The 24,340-nt window shown below is 41.7% G+C and overlaps 1 protein-coding gene and 1 pseudogene across 1 annotated transcript; both read left to right on the forward strand.

Annotated features, from left to right (window-relative positions):
• Window positions 1-756: 756 nt before the first annotated feature.
• LOC146971994 (uncharacterized) lies at window positions 757-24,340 on the forward strand (annotated as a pseudogene).
• Window positions 11,115-13,908, forward strand: LOC146971995 (uncharacterized; the record flags this gene model as incomplete). The annotated part of the gene is made up of 9 exons (XM_085801959.1): window positions 11,115-11,200; window positions 11,578-11,851; window positions 11,952-12,128; window positions 12,378-12,455; window positions 12,530-12,710; window positions 12,807-13,055; window positions 13,157-13,328; window positions 13,467-13,615; window positions 13,751-13,908. Coding segments are annotated over exons 1-9 (1,524 nt in total), but the record flags the coding sequence as incomplete, so codon positions are not given.

The raw sequence follows: 24,340 nt of genomic DNA on the forward strand, positions 1-24,340 counted from the left end.
CGGTCCTGGGACATAAATAGCCTACCGGTAGGCTACGCTAAGTTTACCCCCATCCCCTCAGGAGAATATGTAGAGTAGTTTCATTACATTTAATTCAAGTAAGGTCTACTAACATTAACATTAGACTGCACCAATGTTGAAGATGAAGAGAGGACTACGACGGTCGCAGTCGGAAACGAATGGGACGTCCACAAAAACGTCACTCCCCGTGGGGGAAAACAAGCCATTCCCCGCCCCCGGTGAAAACGCGGATCATTGACCGAGTATTTTAAAATGTACCGACAACAATCGACCCCGATTGTACTGAGTTTATAGCTCTTTGTCAGCAGATACAAGTGGTTCAAAGTAAGACATGACAGAATGCCGCGCTTTTTATAGCGGGCTGGGATTGTTTTGGCCGTGACGTTTTTGTGTGCCGGTTCCGGGTTCTATAGAGTTTATGGTTTCTTAGCAACCGTACTTTTTCAGTGTTTTGTTGTCATCTCACCTCCGTTTCCTGTCTGATCGTTGTTTACATCTCTACAGCGATCATGTTCTCACTCCACTTTTATTACTGTTTTACAGATACCACTTTCTCTACCACCTCTACCACCCCAGTCCCTGTCACCCTCTAAATAAGAAAAACAAACGGCTCTTTTAAGACCCAATCTCTCTACCTAGTCGTCTATCTATCTATCTATCTGTCTGTCTGTCTGTCTGTCTGTCTGTCCGTCCGTCCGTCCGTCCGTCCGTCTGTCTGTCCACCTGTCTTGTCTGTCTGTCTGTCTGTCTGTCTGTCTGTCTGTCTGTCTGTCTGTCTAGCTGTCTGAGTCTACCATGGCATCGAAAGATGATTTACAGACTCAGCTTGTGGAGATGACAAGTACAGCAGACCAGCTGGCAAAAGATCTTGGCCCAACAAAGGTAATGTAACAATTTCAAACATAATGCTGCATACTATCTTTATTATGCTACAGTATCAGTGTTGATCAGCTCATTGAGCAGACAGATTGTTGGTGTTTACAGTAACATCTGTAATTTTCAAAAGAGAGCTAACTGATGGAATATAGAACATGGTACCAATAACTCTTGTTGCATTCACAGTCCACAATGATTTGACAACTAAAATAATGTAATATTAACAAGCAGTTCTCCCCTGTGTGCCACTCCTCCCAAGAAAATTAAAACAGTGTGGTACATACATCCCTGGTCATTAAATATGTTTGACTAATGATGACAATGTTTTGCAACGGTCGATTGATAGGCTATTGTTCTGTGATTTTAAGTTATTTGTGCTGGAAGTCTTATATGGCTTACATTGTGCTTCTCAGGTGAAGAAAAGAAGAAGGGCAAAAGCATCAGATGTGGTTCGTTGGAGACAACGAGATAAAGATGGCAACATTGTTGCTCAAACCACCAAGTCCCCTGCCTCAAACTCACCTGGTTAGTTTATCATATCCAACTTTGCATAGTGTGCCACGTTCCTGTTGTAGGAATGTCAATAAACACAATTAAAAAGGAATAACAATCATTGAAACAAGTGACTTTAGGGTCAGAATTTGATAGGCCACTGGTCAGAAAGCTAGTGGAAAATTTAGCTGATTTTAAAGCCCTATGGTCTATTATCACACATTGCATCTCACACGAGTGGTCACATGATGTACTATCACACCTAGGCCACACTGTCTGCACGAGCAACACATGTTGAACATCTTGATTTTAATTTTGGTGGCCATGCCATGCTGCTTGTCTTCTGTAGAATATGCCATAGACATGAAAAAATGTAAACATAATTTGAAGGGCATTATTTTTCCAGTGTGCTCCCTCTCTCTTTCTCTGTCTCTCGCTGAACAAAACAAACAAAAATCACATTGTTATACTAGAAGAAAGATAGAGCTGGCAGCACCGCCATAGCAGTTCAGTCATGCACCTGTTGGACACAGGTGTACACAGTGTGGCCTGGGCTTGGTAGTGATCGAGCTACTGGAGCCCAGTACAATTTGCAACTTAAATTATGAATAAACATTCCATTCAGATTGACACTGCACTGACAGTCTGTTTCCACTCTTCACAATGAACTTTCTGTATTCAGCAGTACGGGCCAGATCACATCATCCCAGTGAGGAGACTTCAGTGGAGATGCCTGATGAGCCAGAGGCAGGACTTGGTAAGAGCTCATGAATTATTTTTCTGACTTTTTTTATTGTAGAGTTCCATCACATCTGGCATGATTTGGCCATAATGTACTGTATGTGTTTTAATACACATAACCGCAGACACAAATCATTGTATTATTATTCCATAAACACTCAGTGACTGATTTTACAGATTGGGGATCTTAGCATATTTGGCTGGGTAGTGAGGGATGAATAGCAGAGATAATGTTGTAGTTGCACAGGGCATATTTTCAACCAGATTTGTATCATTACAATGTGAGAATTATATGGTAGTCTTCCCTCCGTTATTATGGCACTGCTTTTCAGAAACAATATAATAATATATATAAATATTTTGGTGTACTGCCCAACATCGGCCACCATTTAGTGGTGCAGTGTGGCCCAGTGCATTCTGATTGTTGTTGGTTTTCAACCTGTTTTCTCTGGCCATGTAGCACCAAGTGAGTCTCTCTGCTGTCAGTTTTATGAAAAGATCTATGCAGTGGTAATTGTGCTGCTACAGTGTATGTTAAGTTTTTACACCTGATGGGACTGCGGTGCTCGGTATGCTCATTTTGAGGGTGCTCTTGGTTTTGCCAACAAAATATTTACCACATGGTTAATGTTCAACATTGTTCAATAAATCTGTTTTTCGTACATTGAGCACTCCCACCGGATTATTATTAATATACATTATTAAATATATTTGAAAAAATGTAATTGTGATTTTTTTTTTTTTTTAAATATTGAAATTGCTATATGATTCACAATATTTAAGGGAATCATGTGATATTACAGTGGGTCATTATTGTTTAGCCCTAATTTTACTTCATCAACATGTTGCCCCCCTCCCGAAACAGATGCTGCCCTTAAAGGACTGGAGAAACTTCTCGGTGCAGCTGTTGTTGACACTGATGTTACTGTAACATAAATGTTGACACAAGCATGCCAACAGCAGCCGGCAGCTGGAAGATGAGGAATGCTTCCTCATCGGAGAGATGGAAGGAAGCAAGAAGCCAGCTCCTGGACAATATGCTTAGAGCAAACTGTGTAACTGAGCGTCTATGTCAAAGGTGCCTGAAGAAGGAGGCCATGATCCGATGTGCTGAATGCATGCCAATGCAGTATTACTGCTGTGACTGTGATATTACCCACCACCAGTCCCAAACTTTGCATAATTGTGCGTCCAGGATCCATGGCTTCCACATGCCTCTGCCACCAACAGTTGTGGTGAACGACGCAGAGGGGCGTTATTCGCATGACACATGTGGTACTATGTATATTATCTTAGAATGTATTTATTTTTTGACAAGATTTAAAAAAATATGTATTCTTATGTAATTTGGGGATTTTCTTAATCGCTTTTTCTTTCTTCTTTTTTTGTAGCTAGAATATTGCCAATGGAAATGCCACATCACATATGTGACTGCCCTCCAGAAAATCTCAATGTTATTTCTGGAAGGCCTGTGGTATTCGTCAACATGAAAGGTAACTCCATAGCAAAAACATAATGTTATACTATCTGACCATTGCAGGTTTTCCAGCTTTTCAGGCACCTTTTCTTTATGGTTTTACCTGCCAATATTACAACAACTTGCGCTTTTTCCCAGGACGATATGATCTGACCCTTCCAGAGCTGCGCTGTGGAAGCTGCTGTGCCACATGGACACCAGATTTGTTTGATGTCCAAGTTAGTGGATAATGGCCTGCCACCATCAACTTCTGCACCCTATATGATGTTGCCATTTTTCATGGTTTCAGGGAAATGAAGTTGGCTACTCCAGGGAGTTCACGCCTAACATTCATTAGAATGCTCGAGGCGCAGACAATAGAGTATGGCAGGGTGAGTTGGCTTACAGTATAGTATGTACACAATATTTATCATAACCTCCTTTTAATTCTACATATAGTTCTAACTTTGGTTTTAATGAATCTTTCAACAGACTGGTAAAGTGTGTTCAGATACTTTTTATAAAAGTTTCATGGAGTGGGTGATTAGCTCATACGAGGTGGACAAGTTGTGTGGAGAGCAGCCGTTCACCTGCCCAGCCGGTTCTCCAGAGATGTTGGCTGTGTCCGTCGATGGGAACAGGAAGCACTACCGATTCAAAAAGGATGGATGGTCTGTATATATTTAATGTTTTTCATTGTCCACCATGTCCATGTAACAACTATCATTTGTTACACCAGAGTGCATGTGTTAATTCTTCAGCAATGCAAACTGATATTTAAAATGATATTTCCATGTCTGTTCTGTTCTGTACTGTAGCTCTGAGGAACAGGGTTACTTTGGCGATGTGCTTCTCTGCAACGATGATGAGGTCACTGCATTTGTAGAGGACATTCAAAAGAGAGCCAAGCATGTAAGAGTGTCTGTGTTTTAGTTAGATACATTACATTTCATATTAGAGATGTCCCGATCACATTTTTTTGCCCCCGAGTCATTTGATTTTGAGTATCTGCCGATACCGAGTCCCGATCCGATACTTTGGCAATGCAGTAAAGTTTTTAATGTAGATCAACTGTATCATCCCACTATTTTTCTGTTCTGTGTGCTCTACTAGGGATGTAACAATATCACAATCTCACAATAATACTCTACCTCAATAACAAGCCCATGACATTTATTGCAGTATTGTAAACTCTCAATGTATATTAGCACAGTAGCTCCACAGTATAATATTAATGCCGTTATCCATAAGTCAACAACAAGAACATTTGGTCAAAAATAAAATAGCTTATCATGTCTTTCTCAATCACCAGCCTCTCTCCCTTGATCCCACCCTCTCCTGCCTGTCTGCCCCCCCCACCGCCCCCCCCGCCTCACCTCGCTCCTTCTCCCTCACTCACTCACTCCGCTCCTTCTCCCTCCCTCCCTCCCTCCCTCCCTCACCCAGCTCACCTTGTTCCTTCTCCCTCTCTAACTTTAAATAAATACCTGGTTCTGTATCTGCCATCACGCAACACAACGGTAGTTTTTTATTCAACAGTATGAGAAGTTTAAGAATGTCCGCGACATCTGCGCGGTCGGACTCGCTCTCAGTAGAAGCTGCAGTGACTGTTGTTACTGCAGGTGTGTGTAGCGCTCAAACATCAACAACAAGCTGCTTGGAAGTCAGCAGTGAAACAACGCAGCCACACACACACAAACAAACAGTGAGCTGACACGGTGACACGATCGTCTCTCACACTCTCGCAAGCGCCGTCATTTCATATCGTTACTTGTCCACGATGACGCAGCCACACACGCACACTGTGGAGCTGTGCGCCACAGACCATGCACAAAACACAAGCACGCTGCACCGAATGCGCGTCGCTTTGGGTAATGAGCGCACATGACGAACGTCTACAGTAAAAGTAATACATCTGAACGCCCCCCATGCGGCCCGTCTTCGCTTTAGACAGATAGGAAAACCCTGACATGTAGATATGTAATATATCCAATTCCTGATCGGGATGTAACGTCCGATTCCGATCGAGTCTGAAACCACGTGATCGACCCCGATTACCGATCACGTGATCGGATCGGGACATCCCTATTTCATATACCTAAAGTCCAATTTTATTGTACTTAAGAACTACCATTGGCTACAAAATTACATGCGTGTTCCAACATGACACAAAATTATATCTATTATATATATATAATTTGACATTATTAATGTGAATGTGTTCACTTTGTCCTTTTTGTAGGTGCCAGGAAAAGGGGTCTGTGGCAGGTCTCAGCTGAATGCAGCAAAAGAGACCACGACCAACAGGCGTAGCTCCAGCCTTGATGAGCAAGTATGTGGTTTAAAGCTTTCTCTTGAAATCATATCACGTTTTGTGGTAGTATATTGCAAAGTACATTTTACAAATGACAGAAAGGCCTCACACCAGGATTTGAACCCAGGAACTTCATGCTGTGAGACTCTCTTCTTGGACAAGCTGGTCGACTTCTGCAATACATAGCGAACTGTTGTGTTATTAACTGTTGAGGGCTACATCCATTTTCCAAATAAAATGATTTGTTAGATTTTCATATGGAGCAAAGGAGGCTTCAACCAACCCACATTCAACTTCAATAAAATTACAGCAACTAGCTCACTTAGTATGCTAATTCCATTTCAAACTCTTATGTACCTAGCATGTGAATTGATTTGTATTACATTAAGAGGTATGTCAATTTTTGAGTGCAGTTTTCTCTTTTTCTCAGTAGACATGTTCAAATTTTTGTACTACTGTAAAGGTCCTCAAATTTCAGATTGCCATCGCAAACATTAATTCTGAATTGTTATAGATTAATTTATCATTCTTCTTCAGGGTCTAGAAGTAGCGGTGTGCTGTAATGGCATCATTATTCGTGCCCTCAATATGTACAGGCAAGTATGATAACATTCATAATGTCATACTTAAAGCAGAAGTAAGCGATCCGGTCGTTTTGGCTAATGCTGCGTTCCAGGCAGGCTTTTGAAACCGTAAATTACAGCGTCAAGTCACGACTTACGACTTTGTAGCGTTCCAGGCAACCCACTCGTGTTTTACCGGTGAAAGTCACTATAACGGCCACTCGTAACTTCCGACCCGTGAACTCGTACCAGATCGAACTGGTACGACTTCAAAGGTCGGAAAAACACGAGTTACGAGTTGCCTTGAACGCACCATAACAGTCCTTGTCCCTACGTCGCCACATTCACGGTGTCCCTTGGCTGCACACACAGCCCTGCATGCCGTTCTCTCTCCTCATTGGATAAAAACTGTAGGATACGATAAATGTTTTCTCCTGGGCTCAGAGCAGAGCAGAGTGACTGACAGACCCGTGTTTCGGTCCAAACACTCTATGTAAGTGATTGCTGTCGGAAGATATAACTATTTAAGACTTATATTAACACAAATATATCACTTACTTCTGCTTTAATCCTGCACCTCACACAGCACTGTGCTGGGTGATGTATCTTTTCCTAACACTATAACCAATTTGTTTCACTACTGTGCACATAAGATTACTAACACTATGTACTCACCTGTGCAGTTACTTTTCACTTTATTTGGCCTCACAGTGGAAGTGTCTTTTACGTAGTGGTGGTTGTATGATTTCTATAATCAATCTCTTTTTTTGAGAATAGTTCACAGTTTAACCTAAAACATTAGTATTGTTCGTGTTTTGTTCTGTGAGTGATTGTTAGGTATTGTTATGATCAATACACAAATTAATGTATTGCTGTAATCCAATCCTACAGGGGTGAGATCTTTGCCTATCCGATGTTCTTGCAAAAGGAAGTCACTGCCATCAATCCTCCAGTCTTCTTTTGCATGGATGTTGTCTGCAAGTACTGGCCATACATAAAGCATATCTCTGAAGCCTGTCCTGAATATATTCACCTCACCAGCATGAAGCCTTTGTTGTCTGTGCTCCATGCCAAAGCTCATGGAATCAAGTGTGAGGTATTTCAATTTCTATCTCTTGTGTTTCACTGACAGTTAGAATTTGAATTTCTTCTGCATTTTATATTATTTAGTGCATTCAGTAGGAGTCCATTGAAACATGCATTGTTTTAGCTCTCTACTCCAGCACACTGAATTTGAAATGAAATGATGTGGTTCACAGTGGGTGAACTGTGTAGGACTCTTTATACGTAGTACCCCCTTTTTAAGGGTCCGAAAGTCGTACAAATTGACATGAATTCCAACATTTTTGAATGTGACTTACATGGGTTTCTCGTGTACAGGGGACTCTCCACCAGAATATGTGGTTGACTGAGTATTATCTTGTCTTGTCCCAGTGGGTTTAAAGAAAATAGAAATCATTCCCTTTAACTTCAGTGACTATTTTTGTACAATGTTACTACTCCTCCTCGGCTTCTCCTTTACACTTTGGAGTGCCTCAAGGCTCTGTTCTGGGTCCAATCCTGTTCTCTTTGTACATGCTGCCCCTGGGTACTATTTTTAGAAAGTACAATATCCAGTTTCACTGCTTCGCCGATGATGTACAAATCTATCTGCCCCTGAAAGCAGTCAACAATGACTCTGTACAAGTCCTACTGGAATGTCTGCAGGAAGTCCAAGCATGGATGCACCAGAACTTTCTTAAACTAAATCATAACAAAACAGAAATTATTTTATTTAACAGTCACAGTGACAAACTTGATTTTAACAGTGCCATCGGTCCCCTGTCCTCTTATTGCCACTCCTCTGCCAAGAACCTTGGGGTCATTTTTGACAATGATTTTAAGTTTGACAAGCAAATCAGCGCTGTAGTCCGGACGAGCTTTTTCCATCTACGACTGCTCGCAAAGACAAAAGCATATCTTCCACGTAAGGATCTTAATACAGTTATCCATGCTTTTATCACCTCTCGTTTAGACTATTGCAATTCCCTGTATGCTGGCATCGATTTGTTTTTAATACGCAGATTGCAGGTTGTGCAAAACGCTGCAGCACGCCTACTGACAGGGACAAAGCGTCACCATCACATTACCCCAATTCTCCGCACTTTACACTGGCTACCTGTCTCTTCTAGAATTAATTTTAAAATTGTACTTATTGTTTTTAAGTGCCTGAATGGCCTGGCACCGTCCTACCTGTCTGACCTTCTTGTTCTTCACCATGCCCCCCGAGCACTAAGGTCTGCTAATCAGCTGCTCTTAACCATACCGAGAGCAAAACTAAAGACGAGAGGAGACAGGGCATTCTCTGTGGTGGCCCCGACATTATGGAACAGACTACCTCTGCATATTAGGACTGCACAAACACTCGAGCACTTTAAATCTCTTTTAAAAACTCATCTCTTTTCCTTGGCATTTTAGTTTTATATGTCTCCACTCTTGTTTTATTGTTTTATTGCATGTTTTTATTGTAACTACATTACCTGTTCCATCTAGTTGTATTGCCACTAGTTTGCTTGTGTGTTTATTGTACAGCACTTTGGTCAACCTGGGTTGTATTTTTAAATGTGCTATATAAATAAATATGTATTGTATTGTATTGTAAAGAATTGGAATAATTGGACAGGATGAAGTCACTGAAATTGCATTTGTCTGTCTTTAACTTATAGCGACTGGATACTTAATTAGTGACAGGCCTGGAGCCAGGCCTGGGGTCAGTACATCAAATGGTCTGACAAAAACAGGTATCTGTAGCTTTCGCAGTCCTGAATGAAATGATTGGATGGCCTAATTTAGTTAAACTGAAGTAAATATTAATGGTTTTATTTTTATTGAGTCCCCAATTGAAAGAGTATCCTTCTTGGTTTGTGGCTCAATGAAAAGCTGTGCCTCAAAAAACATATTGATAACCTAACTAGGTCCTTATAGTCAAAGCTAGCATTCTACCTTCCATAGAAGTGGAAACTTGTAAAATTTGTAGAAACTTTTGAAATGAGACAAGCTGAACCCTTTTTTTGAATTTTAGTCCATTTTAACAAAAAGAGAGCATTGTGAATGCACATGTTCCCTTTTGGTGTTGTCTTTTAGGTTGATTTCATTGTATCATTTTGTGGATGTATATTGTAACTTTGGTATACTTTGTTGCTTTATATTGTAACCCCTGTCTGTGTGTTTCATATATACTTTAATCAGGGCTTTCTAGTAAAAGAGAACATTCCCCAATTAAATGAAGGTATCAATCAATCAATCAATCAATAGAATGTTCTTGCAAAACTCAACATTGCTTTATGTTGTGAAGAACTCCCAGGAGCCAGCAATGACTCTCTGCTCGAAGTGAGGAGAAAAATTGAGGAAACATCTCTTGGCCTAAGACAGCGTAGAGCACGCCTTTACAGCCAAACAGGTATGAAGTTTGTAAAAGGCATTCAGTGTTTTAAGAATGTCACGTGTTTATTTGCTTTTCCATGTATTGGAATGTGTCTTCTGTGCTGTATCACAGACAGCAACTCTGGACGCTCCGTGATCCGCACCCGAATGTGGAGGGAGAAGAAGCAGCTTGAGTTCTATGTGGCTCAACATGACGAAATTGCCCAACCACAAGAAAAGATCGGCTCTTTCAGCAACACTTTACAAGTTGGCTTCATATTTCCTTGGCAGTTACCCCTCAGTGGTATGTTTTTGCACACTTTTTCCACAACAGTGGTCATACAGAATCATGTCCCAGGTTCTTGCAGGTGTAATGTTGGGACAATGTTTGTTGTCACAATGATTAGACTGAACACAAGTTTTGACTTGCTAAACGTGTGAAATGTTGTGAATCTTTGTGTTATCTGCAATTGAAAAGAAAACATGTGTGCACCACATATTTCAGAGCACAAATTCAGCTTAGTGTTTATATTATAAGTTTGTGTAATAAATAAACGGATGGTCTAGGTTGTTCCTGTAAAAGTCTGGAGACTATGCAGATGGATACATAATACGGGGTGTAATATCACAGACAAGCACTGTGACCAAACATGGGCAGTGTACTCTTTTCTTCGGGCTAATTTGACAAAATGTTGTATTTTTGTGTTCTAATAAGGAAGTACAGAGACAGCCTAATTAGTGCTGTCAGTTACAAGGATCTACTACTTGCTTTTCTAATGACATGCACATTGATTTTTTTTTCTTAATCCCTGTGTTATAATATATGGCATGTTTATGAATGCATTTCCAGATGGCATGGATTTCCTTTAAAAAAAAAAAGGTTTTTGACAAGGTGATGCACATTCAAAGACTGGAGGAGGAAGTGATGATCCTTGCCAAGGAAGTCCAACAACACTGGGAGTTCCTCAGGAGAAGGGAGCAGACTTTGAGTGGTCTGTCCATCAGCACTGAGGGTAAGCCAATGCACATCTGAATAAGAAAATATTGTCAAATCTTGCTGATTCGCCCTTAGCTGTACCATCCCAGGCGGCAAAGTTTTGGCAAAATTATAAAAATCTGGTAAGTATTAGACAGTAATCAATAACATAAGTGATTTGACATATCAATTACCAAATTTGGTCATCTGTGTAAGGAGCAGGAACCAAAATTTGGCCTACCAATCAAATTAGTGTAAGACAACTTTGGTTGGATGGCCCGTCTGTCAGTCTGCCAAATCAGAGACGTTCACAAGACACGTTTGTGTCACGGACTCACGGTGCCACAGAGACCAGAGCTGTAACACTGATTCTCCACTCTCCCTGTATCAAGTTACAAGTCATTTATCTAACATCATCATTAGCCCGAAGCTGTTTAATGACGGCAAAATGAAACACAAACTAAATATCCTGCATAGTTCTTCTGGTATGTGCTACTCTGATCAGAACGGTTTTGGTGATTTCTGATTGAACAGAGGGGGTGTGTCGTAAATCCAGCAACCTGGGATGGTGACCCCAAGTTGTCAGTGTTGCTGTTATTTTACACACGACCGAAACGTTGTATAATAAAGTTTTTGCAAGTGAGTTGACAGTGTGCAGGAGACCCTTTTTTCTTTGTTGTTTTCCTAGTGTTTTGTGTTGCTGAGTGAGAACTGATTTTTTTTTCTTTACATACAGTGAGACAGAATCTACTGTACATCACCAGCCTAAATTCATTGTCTTCGAGAGCTGTCTCAGAGAGCTTTTTGAAACCTGCCCATTGTGTAAATGGAAGTGTGATCTGCAGCAACGTGAAATAGGCACCTATGTTGCCTTCCATCAACACTGCCCCAACTGCCAGTACACACGAAAATGGCAGAGTCAGCCAGTGAAGGGGAGCACACCAGTTGGTAACTTGGAGGTGTCTGCAGGTGTCTACTTCACTGGGGCATCCTTCTTTCAATTTGAAAAGGTAGTATGAACATTTAGAATTTTGTATGAGACGACTTCCTCTCTCTGGTCCATAAATCCCCAAAACAAGAATGTCAATATCAACTCTGTTTTATTTTCAGATCTGCAAGGCCATCAATATGCAGCTTTTCAAATATGACACCTTCAGAAGACATGCAAGGACATATCTGGAACCTGCTATAAACCACAATTGGAAGCAAGATCAAGACATTGTACTCCAAAACTTAAAACTACAAGGCAAGCTGGCACTGGGTGGAGACATGAGGGCAGAATCACATAACTACTTTTATCATGTCAAAACATTGTAATTTACAACAAACATTAAGCCTATAGATATTTATTTTTATGTAAAATATAATATGGCCATTAACATGTATTCTTTTTTATTTTTTATATAACACTTGTTAAAAATGTTTTTTTGTGTTCATCTTTTTTGTGTCATTGTTGTGTGAGCTACTGGACTAACTTGAATTTCCCTGCTAGGGATGAATAAAGTATTCTCTATCTATCTATCTTATTCTGTATTAGGTCACTCAGCCAAATTTGGAAGTTACACCCTTGTGAGTCTGGAACGCAACCAAATAATAGATATTCAGCTGGTGCAGGTACAGTAAATCTCTTCTTTGAACATAATGTTAATAGGATGCATTCTTATACATGTATCCCTTCTTTGCTACAGAGTAATGAAGTTGGTGGCAGCGTCCATATGGAGAAGGAAGGCCTAAAAAGAGCACTTCATCTTCTTGAGTCCAACAATGTGGAGGTGGACTACATTGTCACTGACCGCCACACCCAGGTCCAGAAGTACTTGAGGGAACAAAACATCACTCAGTACTATGATGTGTGGCACTTTGAGAAGGGTAAAAACTGTACTCATTAGTATTACTAAAATTAATGTTACACACATTCTGCAAACTCATATGTTTCAAATCTTTTCCACATGACCCCCTTCTTAGGTTTGTCCAAAAAACTGTCTGGCCTTGCTAAAAATAAAGACTGCCAGGTGGTGGCAAAGTGGTTGCCTTCCATCAAGAACCACATCTACTGGACAGCAACATCCTCAGAGACTGGGCCTGAGAAGGTGGCAAAATGGAAGTCCTTGGCAAACCACATCCAGAATGTGCATACACATGAAGACCCCCTCTTCCCAAAGTGTGCTCATCCTGATCAGATCACCAGAGACCCCAGCAAGTGGTTTAAACCAGGTTATTATTTTGTTATAATCTCAACCACTGTCATAATTGTTTTTACAAACGGTTGTACTTACACGCCGCACACACTCTACTTTGTCTCTCTGCTGTGTCAGGTTCAATGGCACTTTACAAAGCAGAAAAGCTGCTGATGAGTAAAAGGGTCCTTGGAGATGTTGAGAAGTTGAGCCACACCTTCCAAACATCGTCTTTGGAGGCATTTCACAGCGTAATTCTACGCTTCGCTCCAAAGAATGTAGTTTATCCCTTCATTGGAATGCTCTGCAGGTAATAACTCCTAGAACAAACACATTTACTGCAGGATCTCTTGTATTTTACATAAATCTGTGACATGCCTAAGTTTAGTATCATGATTGTCTCTCAACAGTTTTTGGAAATCAATAACTTCTGTAAATTTCATTGTAGGCTATATCTGTCTGCAATGCATTTTAATGAGAATGTCGAGCGAGAACAGGCCAGAACAGCTGAAGGACAACCCATGTACAGACTGACTTTTCCTAAGTCTAAAAGAGGAAAAGCAACAGTTAAGCCTGTCAAGACCAAGGCAACATTCAGTTAGTTTAAAAAATATATTCAGTTACACGATAAAAGACATGGAAATAAATAACAAAACAAACAAATACTTATACATTTCCAAAAATATGCGTGTTTTATATACAAATTAATTTGTTGTTTTGTTGTTCTTTTAGATTATGTGCAGGACCTCATGGCTCTGGTGTTCGAGGAGGTGTTTGAAGATCCCTCCCCATATGTCGAGGAAATGCAACTGATCACGGTGCCGGAGGACCTGGCTGCGCAGTTTGAGAGGCCCTCAAAGGAAGAGGTCATCGCCGAACATAAATCCCGGTTCAGCCAAGGGATGGCCGGAAACCAACATATCGCCCAGAGGGATCAGCAAACTCCTGGCGTATCCGGCCAACCACACACGACGGAATCACCACCCTGATGCGTCTTCCCAAATATCCCCAACACCAACTGACGAAGCTTCTGTAGGCCACATAACAGAACCGCCTGCATAAAAGCACATTACAGAATTACAGAGTTATTACAGAACAAAATATAGTTTGTGCAATTTCCCTCATTCATTGTTTTTGTGTATGTTTGTGTCTTGTGGTTTGATTTGTTTTTAGCTGTAGTTCAGGATGGGCACAGCTTAAGTCATCTGCCTGAGCTAGCTCCACAGGTTTCGCATGTAGATTTTTACATTCACTAAGCTGCCGTTGCAATGACCTGTACTGTCAACCAATCTGAAAAATGTAGCTGCCTTTCAATTAAATGTACCAAACCAACAGCAGCATTGGTAAGTGGATAGGTTTCAAAGAGTTTATTGCATAGCAGAAGTGTTATGTTGGTTTGCATTACGTTAGTAACAAGATTTATTAAAAAATATATTGCTAAAGATAGAAGATAGAACTTACTCTTCCTCGCTTCTCCTCCTCAGAGGCCCATAGTCTGCTCGATATATGTTGTACATATTTTGGAGTGTATATGGATTGAGGCAGTTGGGCTCCAGGCCAGGGTGGTCAGTCATGCACATCAGGGGATGTAGCACCTGGTTCATTCTTCTAACTACCTATTGTGAACAAAGACATCACAATATAATCTTGCAGGGCTAGAGGAAAGATAAAAACATTTTGAAACTTTTGAAAGACACAAGGTAAGAAGAAAATTATACAACCTGTAGTCATGTTAACACTGTGATACTCAAACAGGAATATTTGATTAAAGCCAGGGCTTTTCAGAATATGCAGGGTTACAGTCAAACAAAGCAGTCTCACAGTCACAGTCACTACACATATTATGTTTTGTTTTTTTAAATAAATATTTGTGCTATGAGGTCTGAGAAATCATGAATTCATTGTCTGAGTCTGATTTAAAAAAAAACAACTAAAAACGCTATTTGTAAAAAATAAAATAAAATGCTACACTGCACTAACTTGGACTAAGCAGTCTGAAAAATGTTTCCGACATTCAGGCCTATTCAGAAACAAAAGGTAGGCTACGTCAGTAATGCAAAAAAAAACGCAGAAATGCATTCGCCCGCGACCGGTGCGACCGGTGCGGGTGATCAGCACCGGGGGGAGCTCCCCCCCCCCCCCCTCTCTCTCTCTCTCTCTCTCTCTCTCTTGCGGGCAGTGACACGCTCATTCATATTTCAGCAGCAGACAGCGTGCTTGGTCATATTTCAGCGCTATGAAGACAAAACTCTTCACCGATAGGCTAAATCCAGGGCAAATGGGAAGTCGGACTGACGTAATGCGCCCACTTTTTTAGACAACTGTACCTTTGGTATCTCCCTACAGCAAACGTGTTCAACTTCAGTTGCCATTTTATTGCATTTGCCACAGGTACACCTATTCCAAATGCAAAAAAGAAAAGGTAAGATATGGCTTTTCAGCTAAGCAAACACATAAAGATGCCTACTGTTGGCTCTAACAGTTACAGCAATATTGCTTAGCAACCAAACTTACAGTGGTAACACCATGCTGACACTTCTTGGTCCATCCTCCGCGGCTGAGACGGATTATCCTCTGTCTGTCTGAAATTCTCCGGGTCAGACTCGGGGTCCAACACATATGGACGCACCTCGTAGCTTGCCATGTTTATAAAGCCGACGGGTAAACAAATACACGTGGGGGGCGGACTGGGAAACCTCGGTCTGCCTGTAGAATCTTCCACTGAGCTAGCCAATCAGAGGAAAGCAGCAGCCAGAACGAAGCGTTTCCCGGAGTGGCCGCATAGCGGCTGAAATGGGGATTTTTTTTTTATATCCATACGATACGACTAGTTTTTGGAACTAAAAATTAGGCCCTATGCAGAAATACTCTATAGGTGTTCAAAATTGTAACAATGGGGGGCAAAAAGCAGTAAAATAAGCATAATATGTCTCCTTTAATACCAAATTACCAAAAGTGTCATTTCAATTGACTATCAAATCTTTGTGACTCTTAATCACTATGAAGGTAGCCACTGCAGCCTTTCCGAAGAAGGCCTTCAGGGTCTTCGGGTAGAGCTCACCCAAAGAAGGTCTCAAGTGCAATCTCACCTTGTCATGGTGAGGGATTGTTACTTGAAAGTGATCAAGTCAGGACTTGATGGTTCTACACTGGACCTTGAGGGGGAAGAGCAGGTTGAGGAGCAAGGTGTGGCGAGTGACTCTGAGAACTACTCTGATGAGGAGGACATGGACATGCAAGTAATTAGGGTCCGGGCAGCTAAGCTGCCGGGACACTATTGTATTCCTAGGAATTCTTCTTCTTCTTCTTCTTTCTTTCTTTCTTTCTTTCTTTCTTTCTTTCTTCTTCCAAGGAAGTCATACTTCCCATGGGCGAAAACTCACCAAACTTTGCACAAAGGTTTAGTCCCATGCCAGATTCACTCAACTCCAAGGACATGTGCCCCCCCTCCTAGGGGGTGCACAATAAGCGTTTAAATTTAAAAACTTTAAAAATTCCTACCAAACCAACGGTAGATGCTACAGTGTTGAAACTTCACCACAATGTCGCCTCAATACTGCTGAAACTTTTGTCCACTTAAACTTATTACAAATTATGAAGTCCATCACTCTGTTTTTTTCAATAACTGTAAAACTTTTAAAATGTATCTCCTCCCACAATTTTTGCTCAATTGACACCAAACTTGCTACAGAGCATCTCCAGACCGTCCTCCACAAAACTTGTTTCCCGGATTTTTGATTAAGCAAAAATTGAGCCTACAGTGCATGAAAACGTTTGACTGTAAACACTACTGTAAACATATACCATCAAATTCTTGCTAAATACATTTTCAAACTTCCTGAAAAAAAATGAGAATATTCTGGAGTCATGGTTGATGAAGTTTAGCAAATATCAGAATTTTAATTCAAAAACTGAATTTTTGAGAACATTTTGAATTCTGCTCTCATGGGAACAACTGCAGTCAATGTGAGAGTGGAATTTATAAACATCAGATTTTCTCTTATGAAGCAAAACACTTATCATTAAAAACAAATCACCAACATTTCCATGCTGTCAAGATGCAATTTATGTATTATCAGATTTTTGTTTAGATGACTGAATTTCTGAAATTTTGACCATTTCATCACAACAGCTGCCCGGGCACTGGCTCACCTGAGTGGATAAATGAAGCTACACAGCAGGTCTCACTACCAGACAATTAGCTCAGCGAGTTAGGAGCTGGTTCTTGGTGTCAGAGGTTGTGAGTTTGAGACCCAGCAAGGGTCCAATAGCTTGGACTGGACCATGTGCGAAGGCTCCTAACATCTTAAGAGGCACAGTAGATGTTTTACAAATACATATCATTATTTTACCTCAAAAACTGATTTTTCTTTTTACTGTGGTTTCAAATCTGCCTGCGCGACAGTGAATGACTTACTCAATTTGTGAAGCCACTGTTGCACTGCCACTTGTCAATTAGCTCAGTGTGATAGACAATGGTCTTTGGTTCTAGAGGTTGTGGGTTCAATCCTCAAATGATGCAAATTGGACATTATAAGGTCAACTGTCCTGTCTTCCTGTTTGTTGCTCAGAATTGCCTAAATATGCCCAAAAGTAGCCCGGACCCGACCCATCGCTGCGCAGCAGCTATAATTAGGCCGCGTTCAGACTGCAGGCATATCTGATTCAAATCTGATTCCTTCTCATATCCGATTTTTAGGGCTGACTGTCCACACTGTTTTTAGCAAGTGTCCAAATCGCATTTGGCTCTGTTCAGACTGGGCCACATTATTGACCCATCTGACAGGTTGCTGTAGCAACGACGTCGGAGCGGAGGCTCCGCCGTATGTCAGGCGATGCCTCGCGGACGCGGCGGCTGCAGCACCGGGCAGATCAGCTGCAGCACAGTGATCTGCCCGGTGCTGCAGCCGCACTGCCCCGCTAGTTTCAACCTCAGCCCGCCTGGTGTGTGTACGTGTACGTGTACCAGAGACTGGTGTGTGTGTGTGTGTGTGTGTGTGCGTGTGTGTGTGTGCGTGTGCAGCCACAGAGACGGGAAACTCCAGCACCCCAGAGCTGGAGCACGCCGTCGCCGTCACTCCTGTCGCCGACAACACGGTAGTTTGCATAAAATAAAAGTAATAAGAAGGAAATTGATATTTAACTGGAGCTCACGGGACCGTACGGGACCTGTAACACAGTGACAGCGCCGCGGAGAGTGACGTCACGGACAGTCAGAACCGATCTGAGTGTTTGGAGCTGTTCAGACTGAGTCGCATCTGTCCAAATGCGATCTGAAACTACCTCCTGGAGGTGGTTTCGATCCGTTTTGCAAAAATCGGATTTCATGTGATTTGGGACTGTTCAGACTTAAAAAGAGCCATCCAGTTCCAATCTGGATGGGCTAAAAATCGGATTTTGGCTGGCAGTCTGAACGCGGCCTTAAGGACATGATATTTCACACAAGGACATTGTCATAAATGCTGTAATGGGCTGATTATTTTTGTAATCTATAACCAATGTTATTTTCTATGTCTGTGCTTTCAACACATTCAACTAATTCCTGTTTATGTTTTTTCCCAACATCTGCATAAAAAAGGGACTGGACAGTGGAGTTGGGGGAGCAGAATGCAGAAGAGGAGCGACATAGACGACCCAATCAGGGGTTTCTAGGTAGGACACTCCAGGCCTCCCTTCAGATAAAGCCTGGAAAAAGGAACCTCTTACCAGCCTTTGGTTTATTTGCTCATTTTCGAAGCGAGCAAAGATAGAATAACAATGCTGACATAACTGTAGACCACACTAAATACATGACAAAGGTCTGCCCTAGGGCATTTATTAGTTTTTGACTCGGGATAAACTGTTAAATTCCCCAAAACACTGTATGTCTGATCTATCTCCTTAACAAAATTACATATACAGTATTTAGGTTTTTCTATGTGATCTGCTTTTGATAACGAATTAAATTAAGTGTTCCTCCTCACACAAAGGAGCAGATACCAGTCCTGCTGCTAGGTTGATGCTCTTCTATGGCCCTGCCCAGCTCGTTGCACTAAAGCTGCTGAAATTCATTCACAATCCCTTGTGCTTCCTAAAAGGACAAATTGATATTCCTGAACTCAGTGTTGCACAGTGAGGAGTAAGCGTTGCCTATTTTCTTTTTAGCAGCGCAGATAAAAACATATGAGAGTACTCATCTTAAGTACGTCTGACGAGCCAACATTTAGCAGCTGTTTAAATACACAGTTTCAACTGATTCCACCATTCAGCATTCAATAAGCTCGAAAAACAAATGGAGACACAGTTTAAAGGCAGGGGTGAACAGAGAGACTTGTTGTCTTGTGATCAAGAAGCATGTCCATACCATAGGGATTCAGATTTGGTGTGGTTGACTACTGTCTGATGAGCATGATAATTTTGATTAATCTTTACAAAGATTATGATTAGTCATGAAAGCTTTATCTGTGAGATGCACAAAACTCACATGTTCAATATTTACATCAAATATTTTGTGGAATTTTCTGTGTAATGCTGTTGTGTCACATGTGCATCGTGCCTATTTCCAAATATTTTTTCCAAAAACAAGTTTTGAAAAATGTGATAGGCCATATGTTGTGTTTGTCACAGGAGAAAAAACTATGTCAGTAAACACCTGTTCTTCTCTCCTCAAGTTCAAAGTACTTGCTGCTTTTCTTTTTCTTTTTTTAACAGTTCAGTTTCTATGTCATGATGACTACTGTGGCCGATCAAGATGACGCTTAAAAGCACCCATGTATTTCTGCATAGTTAACATTTTATAAATGAAGAATACTTCATGTGGTTTTAAATGTTTACTTTTAATTGTTTTTTACTCTATAGGTTAAAGCTGTCAGTGCATTTAGTAGGTTGTGTGTGTCAGAGTAATGCATTGCTGTTAAAGTGAAAATGTACTTTTGAATACTAGGTCCCTTGAGCAATACCCTCAAATTGCTCCAGACACACTGCACCCGGTGCTCTGACCACTGTGATGAATTACATTTGTTAGTGGGGTTTGTGTGTGTAACAAAGAGGGATATGCCAATGTAAAATAAATAATTACAATACTTTAATATATCTTTCAATCTGCAATCATTCATTGTTCAACCCAATGGTGTTCAAAACTAGAAATGTCATAAATTAATATTAAGTTCAAAGATTTAACTACAGAATTTGGAATGTCTGTGTTATGTATTGGGACTTTGGACACGAGCAGACCATACAAAGGTAGGTTGGTCAATAGCATAACAATATACGGTGGATCCTGTGTGCCACCCATGAGCCCTAAATTTGGGACTTAATATTTTTTTCATGGCTACATGTTATTGATTTTTGGTTGAACATTAACAGAGTTGTGGCCTTCTTTCTTTTTTGTATGTATACTGTATACAGATACATATATACATAGGTAGTATACATAGATAGTGCAGGCTTGTGCTGACCTAGGCTACTCAGTCTATGCACTGTCTCGTCTCCACTAGAGCAGTGGTCCCCAACCACCGGGCCGCGGACCGGTACCGGTCCGTGGATCATTTGGTACCGGGCCGCAGAAAGATGAAATGAAAATGAAAAAAAAAAAAAAAAGTTTGTTTCGTCTATTTCACACTTCCGGTCATTTTATTTTGAAAATGTTGCCACTTCCGTTTGTGCATCGTTCCAGCGCTGCGCAATTGACAGGCAGGCACAAACGTAAAAGAGTGAAAAACACACGTCGCCGGGCCGGGAAAAACTCAATAATGAGACGACAGAAGACCCGACGCTTTCCAACAAGAAGAAAGCTGTTCTAAAAGAAAAAGCACGAGTCCTGTTTAAATTACGGGTTCATTGCAACAGGTGATTCACATGCTCCAAGCTCCGCAATGTGTGTGCGGGACCCGGCCGGCTCTCTGCCGCTTCATCACTTCACAGAAAACTGATCTCCCTGCGTTCTGGATTTAAGCAGAATATCCTGAGATCGCCACAAAAGCACGGAAAACCTGCTTCCATTACAAACATATTATGTTTGTGAAACGGAGTTTTCTGCAGCTTCAGCAGCAAAACGAGATGACAGAGTAGACTGGTAGAGACAGGAACCGAGATGACAGACGGAGCATCACCCCCAGATGACTGACATTATTATTGTGATACTATACTATGGTGAGTTGTAACAAAGAACGTAAACGTAAGAGAAAACTAGGCTATGTGAACATGTAGTCCTGTTTATACAGTAGGCCTACATGTAATGTAAACAGGAGAACGTACGCTACCCCCTAGCCCCCCCCCGAAGAGAACGACCCCCCCCCCCCGGTCCGCGGTAAAATTTTCCACCGGTGACCGGTCCGCGGAGATAAAAAGGTTGGGGACCGCTGCACTAGAGCACTGGAAAAGAGAGTAGCGACCGGTAGCGACACGCATTGGTCAAGTGGAAACGCCCCCTGGTGGCGGGATATGGGTATTGCAAATGCGCCCAAGAGCTGGCATCTCTGCAGTGTTGGTGAATGAGTAAGTGCGGTATTTTCAATAATTTAAGGACATTTATAGATCACCCAAGTTAATAGCATCATCGTGGACCCTTTTACAGATAAATATTAACATATAGTGGCCATTAATTGTTGTGTCACGAATGCTTGCTGTTTTAAATGATAAAGATAAGTCCACTAAAGTGTCATACCAGTTTGCGCGCTAAATTCAACTGTGTTAGCTAACTGTTTGCCACTTAAGCCTGTGTTTTCTTTAGTTTGTTTGTTTGTTTGGTCAAGCAAGTTATTGTGCTGCTGGCTTTTATTTTATTTCCATGCGATGTTTTTTATGTTATTTATTTTGACAGCTGGTGGTTGCTTAGCAACGGTAAAGCGTTCGCTCGTCCCCTTCTGTGTTTGTCCGCTGTGTGACCGGTAGTACTGTAAACAGCTCCGTGTGTTTTTATTAATTATCTTTTTTTTAATCAAAATTGGAGGAAAAACTTAACATAATACGTTTTGGGTTTGATTTAGTCACATTTTGTAATGGTTTTTAAGTGTTGTCATCTTTTATTTTGTGTGTTATATCTATGTTTATAAAAAAAAAACAGTTGTTCACATTAATGTTACAATTTAAATTTTGAAATAAATAAATTATAAGCATAACTTAATATGACCAAGGCACCTAAAAGCAAAAACACAGCAGTTTTCATCAATTTACAAGCAAGTTGGCAACACACATATTGGAGTGAATGGGTTTCTTGGGCGGATTTGCAATACCCATATCCTGCCTTTCTAAATCCCTCCGTTTATTTCTTTTTACACATTAGCGAGCAGGTTCACAGCGTGAACAGCGTGTCCCGACCTGACCAGGCTCTGGACACGGAGCAGAGACCCAGGTCCGATAGTGCAAGGCTCTCTCTGAAGCAGAGGATGAGGCCAGCTTCCCGTCAGTCTTCACAGACAGTCCAGAGTTGAACGAGTTTCTGATCATAATCATCATCATCGACGCGATTGTGTTACGACTTCCGGTCAAATGCGGAAGTAAAAACTGATGTAAACAATCGACTGAATTTGCAGTATATTGCGGGACAATTGGCTATATGCCCAGCTGGCTAAAATCCAGGAAGTAGTGGTACTTCCTGGTTGGTACTGCCTGAATTTCAGCCAGCTCCTTTATTTCCTGTTGTACATGATTGGCCAAACTGATTAATCCCGGTGTGTCTGACCTCAAAACAATAATCAGACACACCTGGCTGGCTGAAATTCAGAAAGTACCAACCAGGAAGTACCACTACTTCCTGGATTTTAGCCAGCTGGGCATATAGCCAATTGTCCCGCAATATACTGCAAATTCAGTCGATTGTTTACATCAGTTTTTACTTCCGCATTTGACCGGAAGTCGTAACACAATCGCGGCCAAACCGGAAGTGGCAAAGTGGGCGGGGCTACATAAGGTGAATAGTAAAGGGCAACGGGTGTTTTATTTTGTGAAAGAAACCGGAAGTGCGTTGCTCACGACGGCTAGCTTTAGTAGCGCCGAAATCGTCCGAACAAAATTGTAAACAGTTGGTATTTAGACAAATTAACGACACACTGCTGATCTAAACGGCTCCTTTCTCGCCTAAAAACGTTTGAAATGTTAGTAAAGTGATATATTTAAAGAATTTAGAGCTAAAATGAAATCAGCTTTAGCCTGTTGATTTTGGCTCGGGTAGGAGCGCAATGCATTATGGGTTATCATGTAGTATGCTGCAGTGTAAACGCTCTGCATACTGTCTGATTGATGAGTATGGAGTATGGACAGTATGCAGTATGGAAGTATATAGTATGTAGTATGCGGTTTCGAACACACCCATGTTCTTTGTGTCCCCCCCCCCCCTTGAGTTAAGTTGTTTCCTGTTTTACTTTGGAATTCCTGTCTTGTTTTCTTGTGTGTGTCTTTGACCTAGTTTAGTTCCTGTTTTATTTTGAAGTCCTTGTCCTGTCTTCCTGTGTGCCCCCTGCCCTTGATCGCCTAATGTGTCTCACCTGTGCTGACTGCACCACCTGTGTCTCCCATGTGTATTTAGCTCAGTGTCTCCCTTTGTCTGTGTTATTTGCTCCCATGATCCTGTGTTTCCCTGTGCTGCCAGTCAGTTAAATGAATGATGAAGAAAAGATGAGTCAAGTCAAGTGAATTTGCATTTGTTTATTAATCTGTTTATTTCCTTTTTTTTTTTTTTTTTCTCCAGCTCAACGAGTCTTGCCAGAGGTGGACCAGAGGTGGATTGCCAAGGCTCTGTTCAGGTGGTCAGCCCAGGGCCACCCTGAGCTTGACTTCAGCAGAGTGGACAGACTTTGGTGGCATCCACCACCAGTGCCGCTGAAGATCTGTCGGACCCCTACCCTGGAGAACTACTTCGGCCACCCTCTGCTGCTGTGGATGCCAAGGAAGTTGTGGCAGGTGAAACTCACCTGTCCGCACGAGGGCTGCGACAAAGTACAGCTGTCCTCAGCTGGCCTTCACCAGAAGGTCAGGCAGGTGGTGGGTGTGGGGAAGGTGTACTTAGTCGCTTCAGAGTACCTCGCCTGCCGCAACTGCAAGAGGAAGGTCATCAGCTGGAGCCATGCCATCGTCTCCCAGCTCGACGTCGGCCACAGGGTGCAGTTCCCTTGTATCCTGACGTCCAAACTTGCCTGTGACGCCGAGGTGGCAAGTTTGATGCGTCAGCGAGGCCTGGAAAACAGCAGCAGCCAGATCCAGAAGAAGCTGCTGGAGCGTCACACTGAGGTCTGGTTGCATAAGACTGTCCAGTACCTCACTGACTGCAAGGGGATTGCCAGTGCTGTCAGGTCAGGCCTGAGCCAGTACCTGCAATGCCAGTCGTCCCAAAACACCGGTGGCTGA

Source organism: Trachurus japonicus, chromosome 16, assembly GCF_045865225.1.
Source record: "Trachurus japonicus isolate A0001 chromosome 16, Traja_1.0".
In the NCBI taxonomy this organism is placed as follows: Eukaryota; Metazoa; Chordata; class Actinopteri; order Carangiformes; family Carangidae; genus Trachurus; species Trachurus japonicus.